Source organism: Momordica charantia (assembly GCF_013281855.1).
Source record: "Momordica charantia cultivar OHB3-1 chromosome 9 unlocalized genomic scaffold, Mcharantia_2.0 BLBB01000009.1, whole genome shotgun sequence".
Lineage (NCBI taxonomy): Eukaryota > Viridiplantae > Streptophyta > Magnoliopsida > Cucurbitales > Cucurbitaceae > Momordica > Momordica charantia.
The window spans coordinates 4,179,159-4,207,077 of NW_028275167.1; the positions used below are offsets into that span (position 1 = coordinate 4,179,159).

General features: G+C 31.3%; 2 protein-coding genes, 1 long non-coding RNA gene and 1 pseudogene across 5 annotated transcripts; 1 reads left to right on the forward strand and 3 right to left on the reverse strand.

Annotated features, from left to right (window-relative positions):
• The first annotated feature begins 1,574 nt into the window (after positions 1-1,574).
• On the forward strand, positions 1,575-2,465 carry LOC148208855 (protein OBERON 4-like). The gene has a single exon (XM_088116998.1). The coding sequence runs from the start codon at positions 1,575-1,577 to the stop codon at positions 2,463-2,465; it is 891 nt and encodes a 296-aa protein (XP_087973124.1).
• A 117-nt stretch (positions 2,466-2,582) lies between these two features.
• On the reverse strand, positions 2,583-4,556 carry LOC111021703 (uncharacterized). The gene is made up of 2 exons (XR_015787156.1): positions 3,544-4,556; positions 2,583-2,944 (listed from the first exon to the last, which is right to left on the reverse strand). It is a non-coding gene; the product is annotated as an uncharacterized LOC111021703 (long non-coding RNA).
• A 275-nt stretch (positions 4,557-4,831) lies between these two features.
• LOC111016055 (putative disease resistance protein RGA4) lies at positions 4,832-12,897 on the reverse strand (annotated as a pseudogene). Its single transcript, XR_015787155.1, has 4 exons — positions 9,571-12,897; positions 6,831-6,904; positions 5,291-6,154; positions 4,832-5,161 (listed from the first exon to the last, which is right to left on the reverse strand). The product of XR_015787155.1 is annotated as a putative disease resistance protein RGA4 (transcript).
• A 1,345-nt stretch (positions 12,898-14,242) lies between these two features.
• On the reverse strand, positions 14,243-17,814 carry RLF (reduced lateral root formation). Of its 2 annotated transcripts, XM_022293739.2 has the most exons (7): positions 17,627-17,814; positions 17,112-17,260; positions 16,437-16,537; positions 15,881-16,277; positions 15,333-15,467; positions 14,767-14,817; positions 14,243-14,607 (listed from the first exon to the last, which is right to left on the reverse strand). In XM_022293739.2, the coding sequence occupies exons 3-7, from the start codon at positions 16,467-16,469 to the stop codon at positions 14,531-14,533; spliced, it is 693 nt and encodes a 230-aa protein (XP_022149431.1). In that variant the 5' UTR covers positions 16,470-16,537; positions 17,112-17,260; positions 17,627-17,814; the 3' UTR covers positions 14,243-14,530. The 2 variants fall into 2 exon arrangements, with proteins under 2 accessions (XP_022149431.1, XP_022149422.1); XM_022293730.2 differs by lacking the exon at positions 17,112-17,260 and having other exon boundaries at positions 17,627-17,813.
• Positions 17,815-27,919: the final 10,105 nt, after the last annotated feature.

The following is a 27,919-nucleotide window of genomic DNA, read 5'->3' on the forward strand; positions in this document are numbered from 1 at the left end:
AGATTATATAAGAATGAAACTTACGCTTTTCTAGACCGTTGGAACTTATGCTTCTAGAACTTATGCTTCTTTTTAAGAATGACATTGTTAGTCTACTTTTGGTTTATGCTATTGGTTCGTTTTGATGTTTAAACCTTTAAGTTTTTTGTTGAAGGACTTTGCTACTGATTTGATGTTGATGTTGATACCCAAGAATGATATTTAAACATTTTAAGAATGACATTGTTGCTGATTTCATTTTGATCTTTAAAACTTTAAATAAAACTTAATTGTACTATTGATATATGTATACGATGTATACTTGATATATCACTGATATATTATTGATCAGAAAAACCCCAAGTTTCAATTTATCTCTAATTCCTAATTGATTTCTCATTCATAGTAATTTCGAAAATCGTCATTTGATGTTTACATGCACGTTCCTTTCAAGTTTTCTTTCTCATTTTCAGTAAGTATCAAATTTTTTTATCATTTTCCATGCATGCCAATACTTACTAAGTTCTTTTGATAAAAAAAAAAAATACAAGACAAGGGGTTAAAGCAGGTAAAATAGTGATTTACTATTATAGAACTGATTGAGTTCTGATGTACTATTGATTTACTTATGATATACTAATGTTGTCAGATATACTCTTGATATATATGTGATATATGTTTGATATATAATAACGAAGCGATAACTGAAAAGGGTAATTTGGGAATATTGAAAATTTTAAATTCAGGATTTTCAAAAAAACGCTATATCTGACAATATCAAAAAGACATGCTATTTTGTTAACTATAGAAAACTTATATGCTACCCATTACAAATCCCCTGTTACAATTTGACTATTTATTATAAACCTTTTACATTTTTATAAGACTTGGTCAAAGATGATTATACAATTCGAAAACAGGCACCACTTAAAATTGACAATGATTTGATTTAATTTTCTGATTTGAATCTATTTCCTAGAGACCTTTTACTTCTTTGGTCAAAAATTATAGTGCACCAACTTGAAAGTCACAATGATTTGATTTAATTTCCTAGCAAGAATACACCTCAATAATTGAGCTTTTTCCACACGTCTTTGTTCTGGTGAGTTAATTTGAGCCAGTCTAGTTTGGTGTTGTTTTTTTTTTTTCTTTTTGAGAAATATGTATTTAGAGTTCAATTTTAAAAATTCATCTACAATAATCATATTGTAGGCATTCATAAGCTCATGTAGGAGTGATTTTTGTTCAAAAAATTATTCCAAAAAGATATATATTTTTTTTTTTAAGAAAATAAAACTTCAAGGAAAAATATATTTTTTTTTAAGAAATCAAACTTCAAGGAAAATTATATCCAAAAAATTATTTCAAACAAAATTATGTCCATCAATGTCTTTCTCAGGGTCTCATTCTAGCTTTCTTTCATAACCCAAGCTGTTCTTTGAATCAGAATTCAATGGACAACTTTGAGTTGAACAATCTGTTGGAAGTCGCCCAATATTCCAGGGAATTGACCAGGGTTCTCAAGGCGAGCTTGGCTGGGTCAGTCACAGAATGAGTCCAAGTCCAAGGAACTTCCCTTATATCAAACAATTTTGATGAATGGCAATGGCTGCCTTCAACAATCTCAATCATCACATGGTATTTCAAACATTCAAACCGTTCTGGGTCGTCATTCATGTGAGGAAGATAGCTCAAAAATTGTCAACGGGCTGGATAGGCAATTAAGCTTTCATAAGCAGTTGGTCGGAAATTCTAAGTCCAATGATGATGTTAGATCGCCTTCACTAAGAGTAGGATCTCATGATGGTGGAATAACTTTTAATTTGGAAAAGAAGAGAATCGTGAAAGAGACTAGTAGTGGTAGTTTATATAGAACTAGTAGTTTTAAGGAACAGGAAAAGCTTCCGATGGGAGGTGCAGATTTTATGGAGAAAATAATTGCCAGACTAATTACTGAACCAGTGAATGAAATGTCCAAGAAATTTAATGAGATGACAGGTCAGTTCATAGCACATCTGAAGGCAAATATTTGCGAGATCATGTCTAATCCAGACAAACGCGGTCAATTATATGCAATCCAGAATGAACTGCAAAATAGGTCAGACATAACTATGGACATGCTACTTAAATGCCATCGAGTACAGTTGGAAATCTTGGTTGGTCTGAAAACTGGTCTACCAGATTTCCTTAAGGAAGTAAGTGCTGTTGGATCGGCAGACTTAGCCGAGATCTTTCTAAACTTAAGATGCAGAAATATGACATGCAAGAATCTTTTGCCCGTGGATGAGTGTGATTGTAAAGTTTGTGCACCAAAAAATGGATTTTGCAGTGCTTGTATGTGTCTTGTTTGTTCAAAATTTGATATGGCGTCTAATACATGTAGTTGGGTTGGCTGTGATGTTTGTCTTCACTGGTGCCATGTGGACTGTGCCTTACGTGAATCTTATATTAGAAATGGTCCTAGTGACCAAGGAACCTCAATCTAATGGTTGTTTAACTTTCATAGGGATAAAAGACTTTTATTTGACTCTCATTATAATCCTAACGTCTATAATTATCAAAACAGATGTTGAAAATTAATCACATAAAATTACTCACTCTCATGAAATCAATATATAATTAATATTTTGCAACACAAAATAAAGCTATCAGATGTAATGAAATTCGTAAGATATTAAATTCTAGATAATTACAGTCTGAATCTATTTTTGGCACCAATTTGAAACTCGTTAGATAAATAGATGAATTTTGCACCAAAAATTAGCAAACGGTGTATGTAGGATTCCATGGAGGGAAGAGATATCCACTTTTTAACTAAAAGCCAAACAAAATTGGTAGGATACTGAATAGAGAAGTGCAATCTTTTCCCTCTGCTTTCATGAGTATATCGGCACCTTATAAAGAAATTTCTCAAAGGGTGAAGTAGTCCTAAATCTCCAATATGGTGTACTCTTACAACTCTCACCTATCATTATTCAAAAAAAAAAAAAAAACATTTGATGCAAGAACCACTCCATATAATACTATAAAGTGACCAATTTAGTCTTTATTTGTAAAAGTTTTGGCACAAATTTTATACATGTGGAAACTCTTTAATACAAATTTATGACTATATTTCAAGAAATTTAGTGAAAGAAGTATCGTGTTAAAATTATGATGGAAAGAAATAAGATAAAAATGAAAATGAAGAGACCAAAATGGTCACTTGAAAAAATACATGCATCAAAATGGACTTTCTAAAGGTATAGAGACTAAATTGAATAAAATTAGGATGGATAGAGACCAAAATGTGAACGTTTTTAAAGAGTACAAGGTCTAAAGTGAACCAAGGTTGAAAATATAGAAACTAAAACAGGTATTTGAATTTTTTTTAGTACAATAAATGTGAGGTATGGTATGGAAGATTTAAACTTTTAACCTCAAGAGAAGATGTTATTTACCGTTAAATTATGCTTGTGTACTAGTCTTTCACTTGTGTGATAAGTAGTCATATTTTGCTTAGAAAAGCATAGGCGAGAATAGCATAAATATAATATCATGTCTAAGCATTCTAGAGTCAATTACCTTTTACCATGTAGCAGTTCAGCTGGTGATCAGCATCAAGATGGCAGCTTTTGTTTCAGTTTTTGATGCCTGAAACAGAGTTTAAAGATTAATATAGAACAAGAGTATATTCATAGTGATTGTTCAAATTTCACTTTCTTCTACAACTATATCATAGCAGCTTTGCTTGTTGCCATCCATGTCCATTCAGGGCTCAATCAAATAACAATCATACATTCAAAAGATTAGAAGAGGGAAAAATAATTGAAGTTGGCTTTGAATCTTCTGCTTCCCTCCTACTAGGAACATTTTGGCTTCTACATATATTTTATTCTAACAATAATGTCCAGTTCTTTGAAAAAGGCTCCTTATGATAATTTACGTGCAGTTTGTCGAGGACAGCGGTATCCCTCATACCCCAAGTATCTCTATAATAGTATGATATTGTCCGCTTTAAGGATAGCCCTCACGGCTTTACTTTTGACTTCACCCAAAATGTCACATACCAATAGAGATAATTGTTCTCTCTTATAATGGATCACCCCGTCTCTTGCCAATATGGGACTTTGTCTGCATATCTTGCAATCCCAACAATCCTTCCCTCGAACAAAGTGTCACTTCTTATATCTTGCCTAAAATAGTCATGCAACTCATCTACTCCCGGCTGGGAATGGGAGCCCGACTCTATCCAGTACTTCTAGATAAATCACTTGCTACACGAACCACCTTGTGGAAACACCGGTTCTCGTTCTATAACACCTTCATAGTTGTGGCTCCATATTACACGTTTGTCGTTCTGCTCATAGTTCAAACTGGGAACAACATTAGCTGCTGTTTCCATGGAGCTTCCTGACATGACCCTAAAATTATGTTGCTTTTTTATGGATCCTTTTCCAGATGGAATAGGTGTACTCTTCCCAAGCTTGGAGGAATCACACATGAAACAAACAAAATGGTAGAAATTAGCAACATATTCAGATTCACACAAAATTAACATATATAACAAAGATATGAAGGAAAAGGGATTGTGTGAAGAAAACCTGTACAAAGTCTGTGCAGTGTTAGTATATATGGGGGATGTGCGCAATCTTAGGCCAATCCTTTACTCCATGCTTGAATCTTTCTTCCAGTTCTGGGCACCCCTTTATGTGAAGGTATTTGAAAGATCTAAGTTGCTGCATTCCCTCTGGTACTGATTTTAATTTCGGACATTGAATAATCACCAGCTCCTTAAACGAAGTGAGGGTGCCAATCCATTCAGGTAAACTCATCAGATTGAAGCATTTAATAGGCAAGGACATGTGTGGGATACCCAAAGAAGAAGAACAGAGTTAGATTCCCAATCTCTAGACATGTAATACTCCCCTGTAATATTTACGTAGTATTATGATGATTCCAGAATTAATATTCTTTAAAATATGAAGATGATACATTCAGATAACAAATAGACATGGTGAAAACTACATGTTATGTTATACAACAATAAACATACAACAATCATAGATGAAATTAAGGTTCCTATGTCCCAAAATAAGGACATCTTCACGCTTGTCGATATCATGCTGCTGCTCTTCAGTGACTATCATCCAAAGTGCCAACAGCAAAAATTCAGCATTCATCACCCCAACCTGGTATTTATCTAAATGTTGTTTAAGGATAAATTTTTGGCACCAATTAGAAATCTATTGGATAGATGATCGATGAAATTTGCATGTAAAATTAATCAGATGTAGAATTCACTTTTTTCACAACAGAATTTCAAGGATACTGAATAAATATGTACAATCTTTTCCCACTGCTTTCATGAGTATGTTAGCACCTGATAAAGAAATTTCTCAAACCATCCCATGGAATAAGACTGATTTAATTCAACATAAAAATGCAGCTTCATAATTAATTTTTAATTTTGGTTTCTCAATCTCTAGAGGTTTAAAATAATTACCCCTCAACTTTAATATATCTCTTATAATTTCTATTTAGGTCTCTTTTTTTCCTTCAAATTATTTTACTTAGCTTTAATTCACATTGATCCTTTGACACTTAAAATATTGATTTTAATTCTCTGAGTTTTCAATTATATGTTTAGTTCCTATCCTATCGATTATATGGATATAAGATTATTAGCTAACACAACCTTACCTAAGTAGTCATGAACAACAGGAGATATAATCTATCATTCAAAGAATTTGTCCTCTGAGAAGTAAAAAAGAGTTTCTCATGAATAAAAACTATCAACATCAATAACATGATACTCGAGCCATATTTGTACATTAGACTTTGAAAGCATCTTAAATATAACAAATGAGGAAAGAATTTATATATCAAATAAACAATTCTTGAATGCGAGACATTATAACCCATGTGTAATAAAGTAAACTAATAAATGATAATTTCTCATGGGGCAAGTTTAATAACATTAAACCAATACAATGATCATATATTGCAACACTAACAAATATGTATCACTATTAAACTAGCTTACTTTGATTGTTTCGAAGATGCATGACATAGCAATATAAACATTGAAAATCATACTTCACACATAAAATTTTATAGTATAAAAATAAGACTTGCCTGAAAGAATGATCTCAGACTTTGTCTCAAATTTTCAAGCAACCTCTAAGCAATTCTTCTGTTAAGTTTCAGATAAATATTAGTGAAATGCAATTTATATTATCTATCAAATGTACAATAACTTAAATACATTTTTTAACTTGACACTTTACCCACTATATATAGCTTCATAAAAAAATTATCCAAATAAACATCATATGTAGATGAGGCAAAAGACCTGTTATATTTGAAAGTTTAGTCTAATGGTTTAGAGAAAAATTAAGAATAACTCAGAATAATGGGTTTTTAGGTATAGATTAAAATAAAACATTGGATAGTTTATAAACTAATAAAATATATATGTATACGTCCAGGGATATGGGCAAAAGACTCTGCAGAGATTCATCCCTAAATTATAAAATTTAGTTTCATATATATATATTATCTTCAAACATAACATTAATTATAAAACTTGATTTGATTAGTTAAGTATAGTCGGCATCATTCAACTCTAAATAGAAACATAATCAAAAGTTCAACAACATGATATATGATTGAGATTTTTGAAAGTTGAATGAATAAATTTATAATTTGATGGAAATTAAAAGAGATATCCAATTCATACACATAAATCATATAAAACTAAATGTAATAGAACAAAACTCAAAATAAAAAAACATTCAAAATCCAAGACATCAGAGTGTAGGTTTATAGTTGAGAGAATGTTCATACCCACAAGTCAAAGAGGAACGTACATTGGGTATGAAATCTTTGATTTTCCTCCATATCCCAATCTCTGCTATTTCTGCTGTTTCTACTGCTCCTATCTCTTCATCGCACAATAAAAATTAAAACATATCAACATTGTTAATAAAATGAATAGGTAGTATAATTCAAAACAGGTTAAATTACCATTTCTCATTCCTATAAATTTAATACTTTATCTTAATTCGATCTTTTATCATCTTAAAAAATTTCAATTTGATCTTTGCTAAATTTTCTTCTATTTGTTAAGTCTAAAAACATGTGTTACACAAGAAAATTGTGAATATATATTTATAAATTGAAATTAGTAGTATGATAGAGACAAATTTTTAAAAGATTTAACTAAAAGTAACATAGGGATGAAATTAAGATTTGGCTAAATATACATTTTAGTCATTATCAAGTGTGTTTTTATAATCTAGTGCTTTTATGTTTTAACATTTTTCAACTTTATCTCCTAATCATTGGTGAATATAGAATTTGGTTGATGATAATCTTACATGACATAATACTTTTAGTAAATGGGAAAAAAAAGTAGAGGAGAAAGAAGTTCACCTAATTAAAATATGGAAGTTTTCGCATTCATCTTTCCAATTTATATTTAATTAGGTATACATTTAAAGTTTTCTTCTCTTAAATAATTTTTTTCCTTCTAAATTTAATGTCAATTGACAAAGCAGTTTATATCATGAGAGACTAAGGGTGTGTTTTTATAACAACTTTTAATGATGTAACTAAAACATATGGACTACTAAATTAAGATATTGCTAAATATATATTTTGGTCATTAATTTATGGATGTGTTTTTATAATTTGTTTTTATTATTTAAAAGTTTCAATTTAGTCACTTGTGTTTTAACATTTTTCAATTTCATCCCTCGATTGGTGGATGTGGAATTTGGTTGATGATAAAAAGTTACATGACATTGACAAAAATTTAGGGGGAAAAAATTATATCTAATTAAAGAGGGAAGTTTCAAAAATTTCTATTTAACTTAACTGTTATACATTTAAAGTTTTCTCCTATTAAATAAACTTTTTCCTTCTAAATTTATATTTTATGTCATGAGAGCCTGATTTGGAAAAATACCACGAGAATAGGGACTAAAACGTAGGAAAAATTGGCAACAAAAGTACACCAAAGAGAATGGTGTGGTTAATTAAGAAATATAATAGAGAGATATATATGAAGGAAAAGGGATTGTGTATGAAGAATAATGGCTACCGGCAGAAGTCTGTAAATTGGTATAAAATGGGATTTTTTTTTAATAATTACTTTTAAAAATAAATGATAAAATTAGGGTAGGTTTCAAAGTAATTACAAAAATAGGTTAGATAAATCGCAGGGGATAGGCACAGCGAGTAATCGCAGGCGATTTATATACGATCAAATCGCAGCCATTATTGCCTGCGATTAATGTCGAAATCACGGTCATTGACAGCGATTTCACTAAAGTCGCAGCTATTGGCTGTTACTTCTCCTCGACGTGGCATAAATGGAGCCCCGTCTCTAACGGGCCCTTTATTCTTTTTTTATTTTTTTTTTTAATTTATTGGCGGCCGACTTCCCTTTGTTTTTGGTTAAATTTTTTTTTTTTTTGAATTTAGTTGTAAGCCTGCACTTCCCACCAATATCCCCTTGTTTTTTTTATTTAATAAATCATAATTTAAGAAAAAGACTATCATCTTAATTTTCTCAGTATTTGGAAAATAGATCATAAATTACCTACAACATGATGGACATATTCTTGTAATGCAATAATTTAAAACAAAATAATTATAAAACAAACAAAATCCTAATTACACATATCCCAAATTTTGGGTATTTTTTTAAAGCCATGTATTTCGAGATACAAATGACAAAACATGTGGGTTTCATGTAATTTATACCTTGACTTTTATGTTTTTATTAATTTAATAAATTTTTATCGATTTAGTTTATATTAAATTTAAACGTTATTTTATAGAACATATGAAGATGAAACACAGCTAAATGACATTTTAATCATCGAATTGGTTTTAATATAATTTTAAATTTTAGACTTTAAATGACATTTTAATCAAAATTTAAAATAAAAAACAAAAAATTTAATCACATCTTAATTAAATTTGGCAATATTAATAAAATAACAATATATAAATAAAATAAAATAAAAAGTGGCTTCCAAAAATTAAAAAAAAATAAAAATGTGAAAGTGAGACTCGAGGAAATTCATTCTAAGAATGAATGTAGAAAGGTGAGACACTTTCCCCAGCATACGGAAAAAAAATCCAGGATGACGGCTGTCAAAAGACGAGTAAGGGACGGGGAGGGGGAGGCTCTCGAAACCAAACGAGACTCGAAAGAACATGGGAATTTGCATAATTCCTATGAGTGCTTTTGTCTCGAAGAGCCAACAAAGGGACTGCCCTCTCGATCGAGCTCGGTTTCGGTTTAGCATCGTATATCGATCTGGAGAAATATGGATTGGTTGTAGTGCGGATTAAGGAGCTGCTCCTCCATGCTGTGGCTGTGGAGGTGGCCCCGACTTCTGCCTCGTCAGATATACACGTTTGGTACGCGAGTTTTGACTTATTTTGACCTAACCTATTTTTGTCAATAGTTTTGAAAACCTAACCTACATTATTTATTTATTTAAATTACACCAACATTATTTTTGTAATTTATTTTTAAAACTGTCCTATAAAATGGGAATAATAAGAACTATTAGTTATTTGTGAAGAATATACCTGTAAATCTTTTAAATAGGATGTGCGCAATGTTAGGCCAATCCTCTCCTCCCTCCTTGCATCTTTCTTGCAGTTGTGGGCACCCCTTTATGGTCAGCCAATTCAAAGATTTGAGTTGTCGCATTCCCTCCGGTAGTGATTTTAATTTCGGACAGTCTATAATTTTCAGGTCCCAAAGCGAAGTGATGGTGCCAATCCATTCCGGTAAACTCATCAAATTGGAGCATTTTTCTATTTTCAGAACTCGAAGTCGTGTAAGCGACTGCGAGGACATGGACGAAGAAGAAGAACCCAGGTTCGGGTTTTGGTTTTGGTGAAATTCCATTTCTAGATCTTTTAGATCCTTAATTTCTTCGAGTCGTATCTCATGAAAATTCAACAATGGACCTATTATTGCACTCACCACCTGAACACTAACATCACGTAAAATAACAGTTACTTGACGAGTGGAAGCTATCTTGGGCATGGAACTTAACTTGGGACAGCGCTGGAGACGCAGGTATTGAAGCTGAGGAAAAATGGGGAGAGTTTCTCCTTCTACTCTTGATTCCCACCATCCTTCCAAATTAGGCATGTTTTTCAAATATATACCAATGAGAGATGGAAAAGACAAGAAGCAGCATGGTTCATTATTCTTGTGTATGAACTTGAGAGATCTCATGTTACTTAAATATAGACATTGGAGAGTAGGAAGGTGAGGTAGATGTTGCACACTGTGGCAACTCTCAATTGTAATTTCAGTTAAATTGGAGAGCGAGGTGGAGAACCAATTGGGTAATCCTACTCCACTGTACCCTTCAATGAACAAGGATTCAACATTTGAGTGTGGTTGTAGGCCTTCCATAACTATTTCATCACCCTTACTTCGCCTTCATCATCATTCCTGTCGCTCTGTTTCCATTCCAGTTCCAACACTCGGAAGCCTTGAACGTCTCTCAGGTTTATTAAGCTCACTTCAGATTGATCAGTATGCCTCAATTGCTCTGAACCTCTAATTATTAACTTTCCATTTAAATTGTTTGGCACCTTCAATTCACTTAACATATCACACCTTCTGCAGTCCAACACAAAATAAGCTGGTATCTGTAAAAAATTCAACTTCTCCATTTCTGAAGTATAAGGTAGAAATGATATATCAAGATGGCTAAGACTAACAAGATTGTTGGTGTCCCTTGGCAGCTTCTTTAGTATATAACAGTGCGATAGATCTAGAGTTTGCAAATTTTGCAATTTAGTAATTGAATTTGGAAGTGATTCCATATAATTTCTTGAGAGATTTAGATATCGAAGATGTCTAAGCTTTTTTATAGAATTTGGCACCACATGAATTTTTGAGAAAGTGAGACCCAATACTCGCAAACGTGGAAAACTGGAAAATAGTTCATCCAAAACAGCTTCATTCATCTCAAGCCTATTTTCATATGACAAAAAAAGTTGGAAGGTTCTTAATCTTTTTGCCTTCTGTAAATTCAATAGGAGGTCCCGCCATGATTTTATTTTAGAGCAAAATGAAATATGTCTTTCACTGACAACAAGATCACGATTGGAATTTACTTGTACATATTTCTCTCCTGCTACATTCGTTGCAACTTCACGCATCACATCATGCATATGAACCTCTTCGTCGAAGTTACACTCGTCACTAGAATTTCCAAAAAAAAAACCTCCAACATAATTCCTTGAAATAGCTCTTTCCTACCTCTTCCATGGAATTAGCAGTTCCATTTGATGATTCTATAAAACCGTGAGCCATCCATTGTCTAATCAAATCTTTTATCTCTAACCTCGTCCCTTTGGGAAATAGGGATAGATAAGCAAAACATTGCTTCAAATTTGGTGGGAGATGGTTATAGCTCAAGTTTAATATAGGTGTCAAACCATCGTTTTTATCAGTTTGTTGAATGACTTTCAAAAGTTCGTTCTTCTTGAACGACATCCACTCTTCTTCTGAAGTCTAACAAGCGTCCTATGTGTCTTATTACAAGAGGAACACCTCCACATTTCGCTAAAATCTCTTTTCCCAACTCTATCAAATTTGGATTTACAGGTTCTTTGCCTTCTTTAAATGCCACTTTCCTGAACAATGACCAAGAATTACTCTCTTGCAATCCTTCTAAAGTGAACAAAGAAGTCATGCTTTTGATTTCTGCAGCTACTTTACTATCACGCTTTGTGATCAAAATCTTACTCCCTCTTGCACCACCCATTAACAAAGGTTTCAACTCATGTCATTTCTCTTCAGTTTCCTTCCATACATCATCCATATAACTAACAGATACTTCTTTCCTCCAATTACTTCTTGGAGCTCCCTATTTAAAGCTTCCATTCCTTCAACATCAGGATTCCTTCCGGTTACCGATTCTATTATTTTTCTCACTATTACTTTAACCTCAAATTGATCAGAAACCCAAACCCATATTCTTGAATTGAAACATTTTGATACCTCTTCATCATGGTAGAGGGATTTAGCCAAGGTCGTCTTGTCTATCCCACCCATTCCAGCTATTACAATGAATGAAACATTCATATTCATATCCAATAAAAGGTCCTTTACTTTTTTCTTATCATCATCCCTTCCAATCACTTCCTCTTGATTTGGAATAGAGCAAGTTTCGTTCCCTGTCGTAGTTTGATCAAACGAACCATGTTGAGTCCTTTGTTCATAGTTTTCACGCAAATGAAATAGGTTTTTCTCAGCAGCAATAGCATCTAGTCTGTCCTTTACACTCTTCACTTGAGGTGCAATCCTATTATTAAATGCAATATGGTTAGATCTGGAGAAGAAGATCCTTACTTATTTTGCACTTCTTCCTCTAGTCATCACTTCTCGACGGAGAGCCTCACCGGAGAGTTCATCAAGCACATCCTCCGCATCATAAAGAGCTTCTTCTAGCTTTTGGAGCCAATTCTGTAGGGAGTGACTTTTAGTTTGACGCTCCTCCGCGTCAAGAAGTACATCCTTAATAGTTGAGATGGTGCTGGTGAGTTTGGTAAGATCATCCTCCACTTCACGCCCCATTCCAAGCCGAGTGGAAGCTTGAGAGATCAGCTTCATCAAGATCTCACCAGCAACTTGGAACAGAATTGCTTCGGCCATGGTTTAAGCTTCAGGAGGGAAAATGGAAATGGAAATGGAAATGGGGTATATGCATTCTCAGATCTGCAAATAAAAAATTGTTTAATGATAGTGATTCCATGGGCTGCTTCTTTCCACCAATTTGTTAGCAGCCACTGTCACCTTTTTTCCCACCACTTGTCGTTTGTCGGCTCTTTTAATTTGCACCACTTGTTAGCCCATAACGAATTTTAAAACCAATGCTTCAACTCGATAATTGAGCTTTCTCACTTAAATCAATATAATATAGCCAATTTAGTTTTCTATTATTTTGCTTATCTCACATGATATTCTCTGGTTACTTTTTTCTTGTTTTTCAGTTCCAGAGCGGTAACTTTTCTTATTTTTAGTTTCTCATTTTTTAAATTATATAGAAATTTTGAAATTAAAAAGATAAAAAATCAATTTCTTGTTTTGTTTGGACAATCAGCTTTTTCTTAAAGCAACGTTATTTTATCATACTTGATTTATAAAATGGAATGCACAACAAATATTCAAAGATGGATATCGCATAATAAAAAATAAAAATAAAAAACAAAACAAAAGAGAGCTCTAATGGAGCAGAGCAAACAATGTTTTTAATTAAAAAATAATAATTTTCATATTTTAGAATGTGTTGATGGAAAAATTTGGCTCTTAGATTTGGGCCCGCTCACTTCGTTGTGGGCTTTAGGTCGAAGGATAATTCGGGTGGGACTGCAAAACGAAAAAGACAAAGCTCTTGAACTAACTTCCATCGCAAATATTTCCCTACTAAAATGTCTTAACCAATTGAGCTAGGCTCGATTTGGCACCTCAATCTAATGGTTGTTTAACTTTTATAGGGATAAAAGACTTCTATGACTGTCATTTTAACCCCAACATCTATAACTATCAAGTAGAAAATTAATTAAAATTACTCATTATCATGAAATCAAAAAATGAAATGAATATTTTGCAACACAAAGCATAGCTACTAGATATAAGCTTCGTGGGATATTAAATTCTAGATAGGTTTATAGACCGTGACCATTACATTTTGTATCTATTTCCTCAGCCTTTTACATTTTAAGCTTTCTTTTTTCTTTTCTTTTTTTTTTTTTTAAGAAACTTTCATATACAAACAGAAGGTTACAAGCAAAGGGCGGGGTAGAGGAAACCTCACCCAAAAAAGCTAAACAAACTTTTTCTAATTAAACTTTTTCTAATTGTTCATGAACAAGGAAAGATTGTAATTACAAAATAATTTCATGTAATTATACAACACCAAGAAGTAGTGTATTGTACATTCCTACAAAACATGTCAGGAATTGTTCAATCCTCAAAAACTCGAAAATTCCTTTTTAACCAAAGGTGCCACAAAAGAACTCTTGAAGTACGCTTCTAAATAAATTTAGTCTTTTTAGGAAGCATCCAACCATGAAGAACAATTAATGGCCAACTCATAATGGTTTGTTTGTGCAACCATGTTGTACTTGACCTAACCTTAAATGTCTAGATAATACCTTCATTTATATATACGAAGTATTTAGAAACCTTAGGGGTGCCTAAAAAATGATGTTTTTAAGATGAATAATCTATCAGAAATAAAGAGAATAATACCTCTAAGAGATTGACTCATTAAGAATCAAAATTCGAGTACAACTTTATCTTTGTTTAGAACTTTAAAAGAACTCATTTCAATACCAAATAATTTATCCTTTTCTCAATACAATAGACAACAGTACACCATCTATAGACTTTGTCAAAAGCTACATGTTATACAACAATCATAGATGAAATTTAGGTTCCTATGTCCTCGGTAGCCATTGGATCCCAAAATAATTAAGGACCTCTTCCTACTTCTTGTTGATATGTTGCTGCCCTTCAATGACTATCATCCAAAGTGCCAACAAGACACTTCTCCAGCAAAAATTCAGAATTCACCCAGGCGTGGTATTTATCTAAAGGTTGTCAAGGACAATTTATGGCACCAATTCGAAATACATAACATAAATAGATGAATTTTGCATGAAAAAATTTGCAAGGTGTATGTAGGATTCCATGGAGGGAGAAGAGCTACCCACTTTTTAACTAAAAGTGAAGCAAAATTTGTAGGATACTGAATAGAGATGTGCAATCTTTTCCCACTGCTTTCATGAGTATATCAGCACCTGATAAAGAAATTTCTCAAAGGGTCAAGTAGTCCTAAGTTTCCACTATGGTGTACTCTTACAACTCTCACCCGTCATTATTAAAAGAAAAAAACATTCAATGCAAGAAGCACTCCATATAATACTGTAAAGTATAAAGTAATAATGAGAATCAACCAGCAGAAGCCAAACCAGTATTTATGAGTCTCCTACCTAGCCCCCAGGTCATGAATCCAGAATAATTATCATTCAAAGATTTTAATTTTCCTTCAATACGTAAATAGGGCTTCTCAAGAGTCAAAAGTTATCAATATTAAACTTTGAACAAGTCTTAAATATAACATGTTATGAGAAGTTATATACTAGACAGGCAATTCTTGAACACGAGACACCATAACGTGCATTACAAACTAATCTAATCATTGCTCCTTTACCAACGCTAGAACCACGTGAGACATGCTAACTATAACCCGATGGATAACAAACTCACTAAAAAAATAAATAAATAAAGGGAATAAGTTGCATAATGCCCATACCTCCAGGGTGAAATTTCATATATGGAGATATATTGTATACACGACCTTTGAGAACAGTCCACATGGAGCCCTCAGTTTGATGTTGTTTAACTTCACTCATAGGGATAAGCCTTTTATTTGACTGTCCTTTCAATCCTTCATAATGATAAAAAAAAATATGTTGAAAATAAATCATATTATTTTTCAAGGGGAAGTTCAATAGCATTAAACTACTAATTATCATGAAACCAACAAAATGATCCTATTTTACAACATAAATAATAACTATCATATTAATACTATTACAGACCGGAAATGGCAAGAGAAACCTCTGTGAAGTTCTAATTTATATAAAGTAGATCTTTCAGTAGCTTTGGTGAATCCTAAACATTCCAAGCACCAACTAGCTGCAAAGAATTTATCTCTCTCTAACAGTAACAGACCAAACAAACATCAACATAAGAAAAGGGCATAAAACAAAAATATACAAAATTGTCCAAGTCAAGAGTGTAAGAGTTACCGGATAGGCTCAAGCAAAATATAGAATCAGGTACCATTTCCACAAATACCTGCAAGATCAGGATGGGTTCGAGTAAGCTTAAGCCAATCCATTTGGCTGTACCCCTTTTCAAAAGGAACCTTTGTTCGAGTTGCAGGCTTACGTGCAGCAGTCCCCTGCTTTCCTGAAGTTCTCACGGCCTTTCCAGCATCTTTTGCCATCTCTTCTGTTGACAGTGCACTTGATTGTTTTGCAGATGACATATCAATAACATTGAAATGCAAAGAACCCACCATTGCCTGCTTGTTGGAAGTGATATCAGTTGACAACTTATCGTTCCAACCAACATGCGGACTACTAATAGTGCCATTCGCCAATTCTTCCCTTAAGGTAATATCACCTATTTCTAATGCAAGATCCTTCGCCCGTATATCATCTTTCTCATCACCCTCGGACGGTAAACCCACCTACTGATATATTTATACAACAGTAACAGTATTATAACTAGGTTGTAAATCAGACGTTATTCAAACTGTAATGGAAAAGAAATAGATGGATCTAGAAGGAAACATGTCGTCGAGTTGAAAACTTACAACCTAATTTTACAGCATAAAAGTTATACTTGCCTGACAAAATGTGAAGTCATTGTCACTGTCCATCTCAGTCTATTCAGTCTCAAATTTCAAGCAATCTCCCTTGTCCAACAACACAACTCTAAACAATTGTTCTGTTGCATTGCAATACCAGAAGTTAATAGACTGTAGATAGAACGTGAAATTAATGCTAACTGGCGTTTGTGAACTTATTTTAATTTTAACAGAATATAAGATACAAGGGGAGGAGGGATAAAAGGTAGCTTTACAGAATTATCTTGCAACAAGAAAGGGGGTGATGAATAATTCAATGTACATAATCTAACTTAGATTTGCACTTCGTCAAGGAAAGAAGAAAAAAAAGGAATATCAGCTGTAACTCCACTCCAGTACTCCATGAAAAGGAGACCAAGGTTAAACTTTAAAATAGGCACATTAGAACTGATCATTACATAACTTCAATACATTAATCTTACCCTTGTAAGGATATCAATATTATTATCATGTTGTGAAAGTAAAGTTGAAAGGGCTGAACAAATTCAGTAATCTACGTAGATTCTCGAGAATCTCCAACAACCAAATCTATACTTAACATGTTAGTATCATAGGAATGAAAGGGTAAAGCTTTGTGATTCGTGAACTGCACATTTATCACCAAAACACAACTAAAATGAGCAAAAGTGTTGTTAAAATCGCACGATACATAACTGCACCGTAGAGTTGAAATAAGTCGTCCAGTGGATGATCCAAAGCGTACTTCTGAATCCAGTTTTGTTGAATCGTCCGTTGCTATCGTTAATTGTATGACCCAGAAGGAAATTGCGATCCACGATTTGAAAAGTAAAGGGAAAAAAACCCTAAAATCGAATCACGACATTGAAGAGAAATACATAACAGAGAAACCATAGCACAGAGGAGGAGAGAAGGAGAAATTCCGAACCGGTGGAGAAACACAACAGAGACAAAAGGCATCAAAGCTCAAACTACCTGAACCGCTCGACAGAACAGAAGAGGAATTGAACGGAAATACCTCGTTGTCTTCAACATTCAAAAATCAGGAAGAGGAAGTAAATGGAGATGCGGAGGTCTCCATCAGACACAAAAGAAATCTCAAGAAAATTGAGAAGAAGTAGATTAACTTTTTGATGAATTTTCTATAATCGTATTCCGTGAGCCAAAAATCTTCAAAAACCCAAGAGAATGAAAATGAATCGGCAACTTACTGAATCGAAATCGACTGTCCACGCCCGCCGCTCCGATCACGACGAAGTCTTTCGCCGGAATCCGACGTTCCAATTCTCGTCGTGAAAAAGCAACCAAGAAATCAAAGAATATGGCTTGTTGCGTACGATATCGGTAGTTGGCCAACTTCGAGCCCACGGTGACCGGGGTGCTGACCGTAGTTAAGTTGACCATTCAAAAATACAACTCTGGTCTCAATATTCTTTCTATTTTTTTATAGAAAAAATTATATAATACATAGTTTTGATTAAGACATATGTTATCGGTTAAAAAGTTGAAGATAGATATTTTGGTCAGGTATAAGTGTCAATTACTCTTAAATTAAATTAAATTTATGTTCAACTATTTTCTCCTCAATACTTTATCAACTTTTAAATAGAAATGATATAATGGAAAATTATATCAAATATAAGAGATTAAATTGATACTTAAAAAATAAAAAATAAACTTAAGCGGGAGAAATTTTACTTTTTTTTTTTATAACGATATGGCGGAATTATAACTCACAACATTTTAATGAGAAATTTTACTTTTTGTTTGTATAACAATATGGGAGTAATTTTAGCATAACTAAAATCATTTCTGTAATATAAGCAAAACTAGAATGTATAAGCGACTTTTTTAGCATAACTAAAATCATTTCTGTAATATAAGCAAAACTAGAATGTATAAGCGATTTTAGAAAAAGGATTCCCAAAAATATTTTATGCCAAAGGCATCCTAAATGTTTTTTTTTTTTTTTTATGAAAAAATAGCCATGAACGTCTAGAAGACTCTTGTGACTTAATTCCATTCATACAACTCAATTTTAAATTGTTAATTCCATATTGAGAGGTAGAAATTTGGTGATCTTTTTTTTTTTCTTTTTCTTCCTCCGGTCCATGGCTTCTTCTCATGGTGGGAAATTGGCATATATTCCTTTCAATAAAAGTCAAAATTTTCAACCACAAATATTTAGCAACACAACAAACCGGCATTAAATTATTCTTTTTTCCTAATGGAGGAATTTCGATCTTTGGTTTGGAAAGGGCAGCTCTTATTATTAATTAAGCAGCCTAATTATAACATTTTTTAATTGGTAAATGTTTCTTCTAAGTTGCATTTCCATTGGTGCTCTCATTTTAATTTCTTTTCTAAATGTTGTTTGTTAAATTTTTTTTATTTGAACTATTCCCAAATTAATACTAAGGACATGTTTGATATTGTTCCTATTTTTTATTTCTCATTTTTCTATTTTTTTTTCTCATTTTCTTTTAACATTTGAGAAATATTGAATTGAATTTGATAATGGTTTCTTATTTTTTTTTGTTTTTTCTTTTCTGTTGAAAACTACGTAAGCATATTTTAGTAATAATTTCTTTTTTATTGTGGTCTAAAATTTTAAATTAAAAAATATAAAAATTTATATGAAAAAACATTTTTTCAATTAAATATATTAAAATTTTTTGTCATATTTAGTTTTTGACATTTCCTGTGCATTTAGAAGTAAAAAATGATAAATTGTTGTTTTATCCATGTTGAGGGTAAAAATCAAGCAGGACGTGTGTCAACCTGTGAAAGGCGTGAGACCACATACGGGTACATATCGTATTTAGCGGTGGCAGGGGACGCGCGGTTCCAGTACAGGCAACACGCCTTCTAGTGGCAGGCGACAAATTTTAGAGCTGCAGGCGGTGGCACCACCTGCCAGTTGTTGGGAACGTACACCCACAATAGGCACCGTACAGTGTGTTGCATCTCTGTCATCTCCAACCGTCGTCCTTCCTAGTCGGCCATCCAAGTCTATATAAGGGAGAGCCTTCACTTTCACCAAGTAAGTGAAAAACCTGTCACTAAGGCCCTGTTTACTTACCCACGTAATCAATGAATGTAATGAAAATTTTGATTCCGTTTGATGGTGTTTACCAAATTGTAGGAATGTAATCAAATGGTGGGACCATCTCAAACTTTGTAATCACTGTAATCTCATTACACTCCTACAACCTCATCAATCTCATTCTTCTTCCTTATTCCTAGGACCTCACTTATTTATTATAATTAATGTACCACTTTTATCGTTTCTCTTTCAACTAGATCCATATAATTTTTAATTAGTTTTTTTTATACTTTTATAATTTCTTCTCCATTTCTTCTCCATTTTTTATGAGTTGATGTGATTTTATTATATAATATTAATATTAATTCATATCAATAAATTTTTTAAGTAGATATTATTACTTTTAAATATTAGAATAATAAAACTTAATAATATGTTTTATTAAAGTTTGGTTGTTCTAATAAAAAATATTTTATTTGATGTAATTTTATTTTAATTATTCATCATGTATTAATATTAGATAAATTGTTATAATAAGAAATATTTACTATCAATAATATAGTAATAAATTAAATTAAAATTTATTATTATTGTAGTTTAAAAAAGATTAACACAATAATATATTTGTAATTGGCTAAAAAGGAGAAAGGGGTATATTAGTAATTGTCATATATATGATTCCGATTCCGATTTCAGACAGTTTTAGTAAACAACATCAAAGGAATTTTGATTACGATTCTAGAAAGTTTATAGTAAACAACATCAATGGAATAACATTACGATTCCGATTTATTTCATTACGATTGATTTTCATTACAATTGTTTTCTATTACAATTGCGGTTAAATAAACGTGGCCTAAGTGCCTTTTTCTTATTTCTTACTCTGATTACTGACTTGAGTGTTGAAGTGTTTTAGGCGGGATACCGCACCGGCGTCGAGTTTTTGGTTACAGGTCTTTCTGTTCTCCGACAAAGCTACTCATCCGAAGGACACGTGGCCTGTTCCAGAATTCACTGTCAACAATCTATGTTTTGGATAAAGCTAGAAACAGGAACACGATTTTCTTGTTTCTAAAATTTCTACATAACTTGGGAAACATTTCTCAAAAATAAGAAATAGGGACAATTACCAAACGTCCATATTTCTCAAAAATTGAAAATGATAAACCAGAAACTAAAACACAAATGTTACCAAAATGAACTCTAAATTATTTTATCTTGATACTATCTAATTTCTGCCAACTAGAATACTAACAGAGAGCCAACATGAAAATAGTTAATAAGTCATAACATTAATTACCTTTCCAATGGCCAGAGGTTGGAACTTTTCTATTCAACTAAACAAATGAATAAATAAACCAGCAAAGAGTGCTTTTAGAACTAAATTTGATTTAAAAACTTCTTTTTAACTCAAGTAAACTCAATCCATAAACACTGTGGGTTTAAAACATGTAGGTATTCTAGAACTAAAAGTTGACATAAATAAAAATAGAACGAATGGACATTTACACCTTAAATTAATATTTATGACATTTTAATTTGCTTTGTCGCCCCATGAAGTCGCCTTCCATTTACCAAAGCGAGCATAACTCAGCCGTAATTGGTAGATATCTCCAATCAAGAGGTTGTAAGTTCAAATCTCCACCATGGTAAAAAAAAAAAAACCATCTTCCATTTTGTTTATTTTTGACTCTTGTGATTTCTCAAGGGACAAAGAAATTCTAACCAATAAATAGAATATGATAAAGATTTCATTCACCCACTAATAATTTTAGCAAAGAGGAAGGTAAAAAATCCCTAAAATATCGTTAATGTTAATTTCAATGAAAATCAGGCTTTACATAAAATTAAGTTGGATGAATGAATATTGACCAACTCCACAGCAATTCACAAAAATAGATAAATTTAAATTGAAACACCTTACCCAATTAAGAGTTCAATTTTAATTTTTCTTTTTAATGAAGTTAAAATACTTTTTTTTTTTGTTGAGCTATGCTATTTAAGTCCTTACGATTGAACTTAATTTCAATTTAGTCAAAATTTTCAATGAACTCTTATACTTTGTTTGAATCCAAAAAAATCCGTATGGTAATGATTTTATGAGTGATTTTAGAAAATTAATAATAATTGATTTTGTAAAATTGATTTTTATATAATTATTTTAATGTTTGGTTTCATACTTTTTCAAGTGATTTTTATATAATTAAAAGTAATTTTGAATAATTAACATTTAAAGTCTAATGGGAGAATTTGACAAACGAGAAAAGTTGGAGAAAAACGAAAATATCATTGAGAATATTTTAGAAAGAGATAAACCGACAAAAATTTGGAGAGATAAAAAATTTTAGAGGAAAAAATTAGAGAGACTAAACAAAATTAATGATAAATACAGTGATACAGTGAAAAAAAATCTCAAAACTTTTGTTAAATGGAAAGATAATTGTAAAAATTAATAAAAATAAATATTTTAAAAACAAATATTTTATTAATTTTTTTTAGTAAAAAAATCACCCGACGAATCCAGTGATTAAAATTACTAATGAATCTTTGCCAAACATTTCATCTTAAAATAGAAGTAATTTGGTAGGAGTGATTCCAGCCTTACAAAAATTAAGTATATGTTTATAACAAAGTTTTTTTTTTTTTTGGGAAGATTTAACGAAATCACAAAATTTATATTGAAAATTCCATGATTATAAGGGTTAAATTGAAATAAACAAAAAACTACGGGAATAAAATGGTAATTTTATAACTTTTCTTGGGGGTCACGGGTGGAATGACAGAGATCCCAAACGTCAGATTAAATTACTATATTTGCGTGCTTTGAATGCGAAGTCTACTTTCTTTCAAATTCTTTTCTTCAAATTTTCACAACGCACAAAAATTTTCCCACGATTTCTCGCCTATTTTCCCGGAAAAGAAAAAAAAAAAACCCTCAAGAACTCAGAGCCAGAATGAAATCGGTATATTTGTAAAACATCAATTTCTTAAATCTATAGCATCGAAAGAATCAGAATACGACCGCTCCTCGTCTCACAACGAAATCAACAATAACAAAACTAAAACAAATGGATAACTACTTCGAAATTTTTCACCAGGAGATGAATCGATCTCAAGATTCCAGAGCACTTCTCCCTTTTGAATCAGACAGAGTAGAGTATAAACTCATTAATTTCAACGGCTACGGCGGCCTTGGCACGGCAACGAACAATCGGAGATGAAACATCGCCGCCGCGAGCGCCGGTGGCGAGGCGGTTCTCCTGGTGGCCGTCGTCGGAGTTGGCCGGCGGATGGTAGTACATCCGGCCAGTCTGAGGGCAATGCGAATGGAATCTGGCGACGATTCTGACGCCGGCGTCGAGAATCTCGACGAACTTCCCCATGGCGATGGACGGAATCTAAAAAAACCTCTGCGAACGATGGGAATCAAAACAGAGGAGCGGACCTCTCGCTGAGAGATTGAGGGAGAGGAGAGGATTTTTTGAAGAATCAGAAGACGTCCCAAAGAGCGGCCATAAAAATGGAGGAGAGAGAGAGAGAGGGCTAGAGAGAGAAAAAGTTGTGCAGTTTGCAATGGAAGAAGAGTGGCGAGGGATTTTAATTTATAGGGCACAGCTGGCTTCGCGCTCCGCTTCGTTGGATTTTCCCCCAATTTTCTTTCGTTTCTTTAGGTTCTGTAACGCGCGGGCCCTAGTTTTTTTTTTTCAAGGCAATAACAATAAATTCGTTTCAATTTTATTTTTATTTATAAACTTTTAAATTACTCAATTTTGATTTTTAATATTTTTTAACTCTCCACCTTAAAAAAATATTTAGTGATTTAGATATGGGTGGTATATTTTAGGATATTTAAAAATTTAATTGCAACAATTTTATAAGATTAAGAGGTGAGGAATTAAATTGAAAATTTAAAGGTATTACTATAACGATTCTTATAGTTTAAGAGCGATTTTATTAAGTTTTCTTTGTTTTTTAATATAAGTTTTAATTTTACAATTTCAACGTCAATCAAAATATAGCAAAATGAATAAGATATCTATTATCGTCTAAATATTTGTTGATTTTTATTTATTTATTTTTTTAAAAAGAAATGTTGGTTTGTTTAGTACCCACCCTGTACTATCGAATTCATATATATATTCTTTATATTTTTTAAGTTAAATAATTGTAGGTTGATAATAAGAGCATAGACATTTAAAATGTTAATATATTCTTATTCATGTGCTATACTTAGAATTGATAATTTGTGGTTTTTTCTTATTATTATAAAAATTGCATGTTAAATGTCACCATGAAAAAGAATAAAATGGTTATTCTTAATTTTTCTTTTCCTAATGTCATCGTTTGGTGTTTGATAACAGTTTTGAGTTGGGTTTCTTGTTTTTGTTTTCGTTTTTCTTTTGTTTTTTTTTAAAGTTATGTTCATGATATTGATCAATAAATTTATTTATTTTATAATTTACTTATTTTTTTTTATTGTTTCACTACAAATAGAAAAGGCATAATAGATAAAATTAAAGAAAAAAATGCTCTTTTGGTTCTTTAGCTGATTTGGGAATGTCTATTTCTTTGAGTATGACATGCTAGCTCATGGTAGCAGAATTACAAGTACGTGGGGTGAAGAGAAAGCGAACAATAAAAAGCTGAAGTTCAATTACTAACAAAAAGGTTTCAAGGAATCGACATCAAGCCATAACGGATGAAAACCAGCTTCATGTGTTTTTTAGATGCCTTCGATCAGTCATTACTTCTCTGCAATCTCCACAGGACTTATGATAATCGTTAAAAAACAGCCTCTGCCTCTAATATTGTATCTTCGTAGGAATCTCTAATATTATTGCTCCTAAACCTACATTTTCGACTAACAAAGAAATGTCAAAGTTAAGTTTTGAAATAATGTGGATGTGGGGATTGCCAACATTTAATTGTAAAAGATCTTAAAAAATTTTGATAAAAGGGTTCCTTAATGCATCAGACTTGAGTTTATTTTAATTTCTATATCATACATATTGGAACAAATTTTAAATTTCAAACCAACTTTACATGCATATTTTTTAAATTGAAAACTTAAAAACAAAATTGTTATCCATTAAAATTAAAATGAAGATATTTTTTAATTATTCATAATATTAAATATAAATGTCAGATTTGGTAAAGATTTGAACATCAGAATGGAGATCAAAAAGTTACCGAACTTTTCTTTCTTTTTTGAGAGGACCCATGAAATTAACCTTTTAACCTAGCTAATAAATTTAAATAATAATACTAATATTGGTAATAATTGACAATTCAACTTTGTCAGAAAATTTAATGGGTTTCAATTAATTTCATTCATTAAACCTAATTATTTGAATAATATTGCCTGTCCTATCTCTCTTTTGACTTTTTCTTTCACTCTTTTTGAAAACTCCCTCTTTAATTAATTAAGGGTAGTTGAAAAAACATTAATAGACGTTGAACGAGAGAGAGAGAAAAAAGACTTTTATCTTAATGAAAAAAAAAATTACCAATCACAACTCTCTATTTTTTTAAAAAAATATATAAACTTTTTATATATTTTTCTTTCCTCCCTCAAAAAATTAAAGAGTGTTAATACAAAATTAAAGAGTGTTAATACAAAATGAGTACTGACCATTTAAGTATTATTCATATAGAAAGGTAAAATAAACTTACCAAATGTAAAAATTTTAGGAGTGGTTAATACAGAATGAGTATCGACTATTTAAGTATTATTCATTAGAAAGGTAAAATGAACTTACGAAATGTAAAACCATACTTATGAAAAAAAATAGTGTTAATAAGAACTAAAAGTTGAATATTGTAAAATTCGTTTTCACAAATTGACTTTTAAAAAATTAATTTTCTAGACGGTGCAAGATGATTAAAATGTAGAATACCAATTTAAAAATGGAAATTAAATGAGCTTTCTTGGTACATACATTAGTCAACAAAAGTAATTGGAGAGTGAAGCAGTGGTTATAAACATTAAAAAAAATTAATTAAAAAAAGTCAAATATCAAAATCAAATCAAGTACCAAATTAAAATATAACATAAACAATAATACGTTGATCATTCAAGGTTATACCTGTAATGTTTATTTAATTCAATTCATTCATCCTAGTATCATATTTAAACTTTTAAAATAAAAGGTAAATAATTTAAAAATAATGTAAGTCCGAGCCAATTGAAGATGAGATAGGCCAAACAAGACCACCTACGATTGATTGCGTGAAAGTCAATTCGATATTAATCTGAGAACACGGATGCAACGAGCATAAAATCCACTATATTTGGCAACATTTCTCAAACCTCCCCTATAAAAGGAGGTTCATTCCTCATAACTAAGGTTCGAGTTGACACTAACTCGGACCGTGTACTCACTTAAGGCTCAAAGTATACAACCACCACATCGGTTTAAAGCCGTATGAAATATATTTAATTTCTTTAACCTCGGATAAAGGGTGTTATTGAAAAAGAAAATTGAGATTATAATAAATATATAAATAAATAAAAAGGGTTTCATTTAAAAGGACTTAAAATTGGGGAGAAATAAAATTTATAGAGAGGGTCGGGGTCTCGGTGCAAAAAATAATTAAATACGCAGTTGCCGTACCGTTTTATTTATTCAAGTGGGCCCATGGAGGTGGCGCGTGTATTTCAAATCCGCGGAAAAAATTCGCCGCGTTAGGACTACGAGTCTTGTAGATGCCGAAGAGTTGGGGAAATAATTCCTAATTCTTTGGGGTTGGCGAGTCGCGGTTGTTGGGCATAAGGAAATGGCATAATTTCCATCTATATACCCCCACAGTTTAAATTATTTACATTTGTGGCTGTTGACCAATTCTGCTGTCAATGTCATAATAGAGATGAGCGAAAAAGGAAACAAAGTTTACCAAAAAGTCATAGTTTAAATTGGAAAATATTTTTAGCCTAATATTATTGGTATACTTTTAATATTATAACAATATAATTATTTTAAAACTATTTTCAAAATTATGGCACCTTTAATTATCCCGAGACAACCTTGTAAGTAGAATATATTCTCTTGAAGAGATGAAGGTCCCTCCAACTTTTTTTTTTTTTTAAACTCGTATTTTACTAGAGATTGTCCTTCTACTTTTTATTTCTCCAAAATGTTAGTAAAATCTAATTATTAAAATTATATAAACAAAATATAGTTTTGCAAATTTAAGAATATTTGCCTTTAAAATTATCTTAATATACTAAAATCTCATTATTAAAATGAAAAATGATCTAAACTAAATTTTATTTTGAAAATTTAGGAAGATTTGTTTTTAAAATTATTTAAGAAATTGTTTGAATGCAAATAGGAGGATAAAAAAACAATAAAATCAACCTAAAATTTTCAACTTATTTGCTTTCTGACATATTATTCCCAATATGAGTATGATATAGTGTATATATATATATATATATTTTTTTTTTTTTTTAAGAATGAATCACATCTTATTAGTTCTCTAAATTTAAATTAAACCTAATTATTTGTTAAATTTAGGTTTGATTATTTAATTATTTCAATATTAATTAGATTTGGTTTATTTTTAGTTAGCAAAGTAGGGCCAATTGAATTTTAGGTACCATCGCTTTTTCCCCCTTTTTTTTGCCTTTCCATTTGCATTCAAACTATTTATTAGATAACTATTGAAACAACCCTTTGTAAATTTTCGAAAATAAATTTAGTTTAGATAATTTTCCTTTATGGTAATTAGATTCTATTAACATTGCATAATTTTAGAAACAAAATCATCTTAAATTTTATTTAGTAATTGGATTTTATTAACATTTAAACAGATTTAAAAACAAACATTCCTAAAATTTTTAAACTATATTTAGTTTAGATAATTTTCCATTTATGAATAATTAGATTTTTTAACATTTTAGGACAAAAAAATCAAATGAAGAGTTAGAGGTTGCCTCTTGTGTAAAAATTTAAGTGGAAGACCACGTAGAGTTTTCAAAAAAATATAGACCTCTATATCAAACGTATATCATGTCTTGAGAGATTGTTTCTAGTAATTAAAATTACAACATTTTTAAAATAGTTTGTAAGTAATTAATCCAAGTAATTAGTTTTTACATAATATTAAAAAATCAAATATTTTAGTCTTTGTATTTCTTTTAAATAAAACTTTATTTTTATATTTTACTTATTAAGCCATTTTTTATTTACAACATTTTAATTTCAGTGATATTTGTGAATTTAATACACAGAGTTCTTTTGAATATCGCTGTCACCAAATACAAGATTGATATTTAATTTTAAAATTGGTAAAATATAGTAAATGTATTTTAATTATTGATGTACAGACATTTTTGCGTGGAAAGTATTATTTATATAGCTATGGTATATTTTACATCGTATTTTGACTTTTTTTTTTTTTACCAAAATGGAGATATTTTGAGATTTATTAATTGGTTTGTGGACAAATTTAAATT

What these genes read in the sequence shown, in the direction of transcription:
- RLF (XM_022293739.2), bottom strand. Translation starts at nt 16,469, where the DNA reads ATGGACAGTGACAATGACTTCACATTTTGTCAG. An exon ending in AACCCATCCTGATCTTGCAG is followed by an intron (nt 15,468 to 15,880) that starts GTATTTGTGGAA and finishes ATCATTATGAAG; the next exon opens with GATTGAAAGGACAGTCAAAT. An exon ending in AGATTGCACATCTCTATTCA is followed by an intron (nt 14,608 to 14,766) that starts GTATCCTACAAA and finishes GACAACCTTTAG; the next exon opens with ATAAATACCACGCCTGGGTG.
- LOC148208855 (XM_088116998.1), top strand. Translation starts at nt 1,575, where the DNA reads ATGAATGGCAATGGCTGCCTTCAACAATCTCAATCATCACATGGTATT.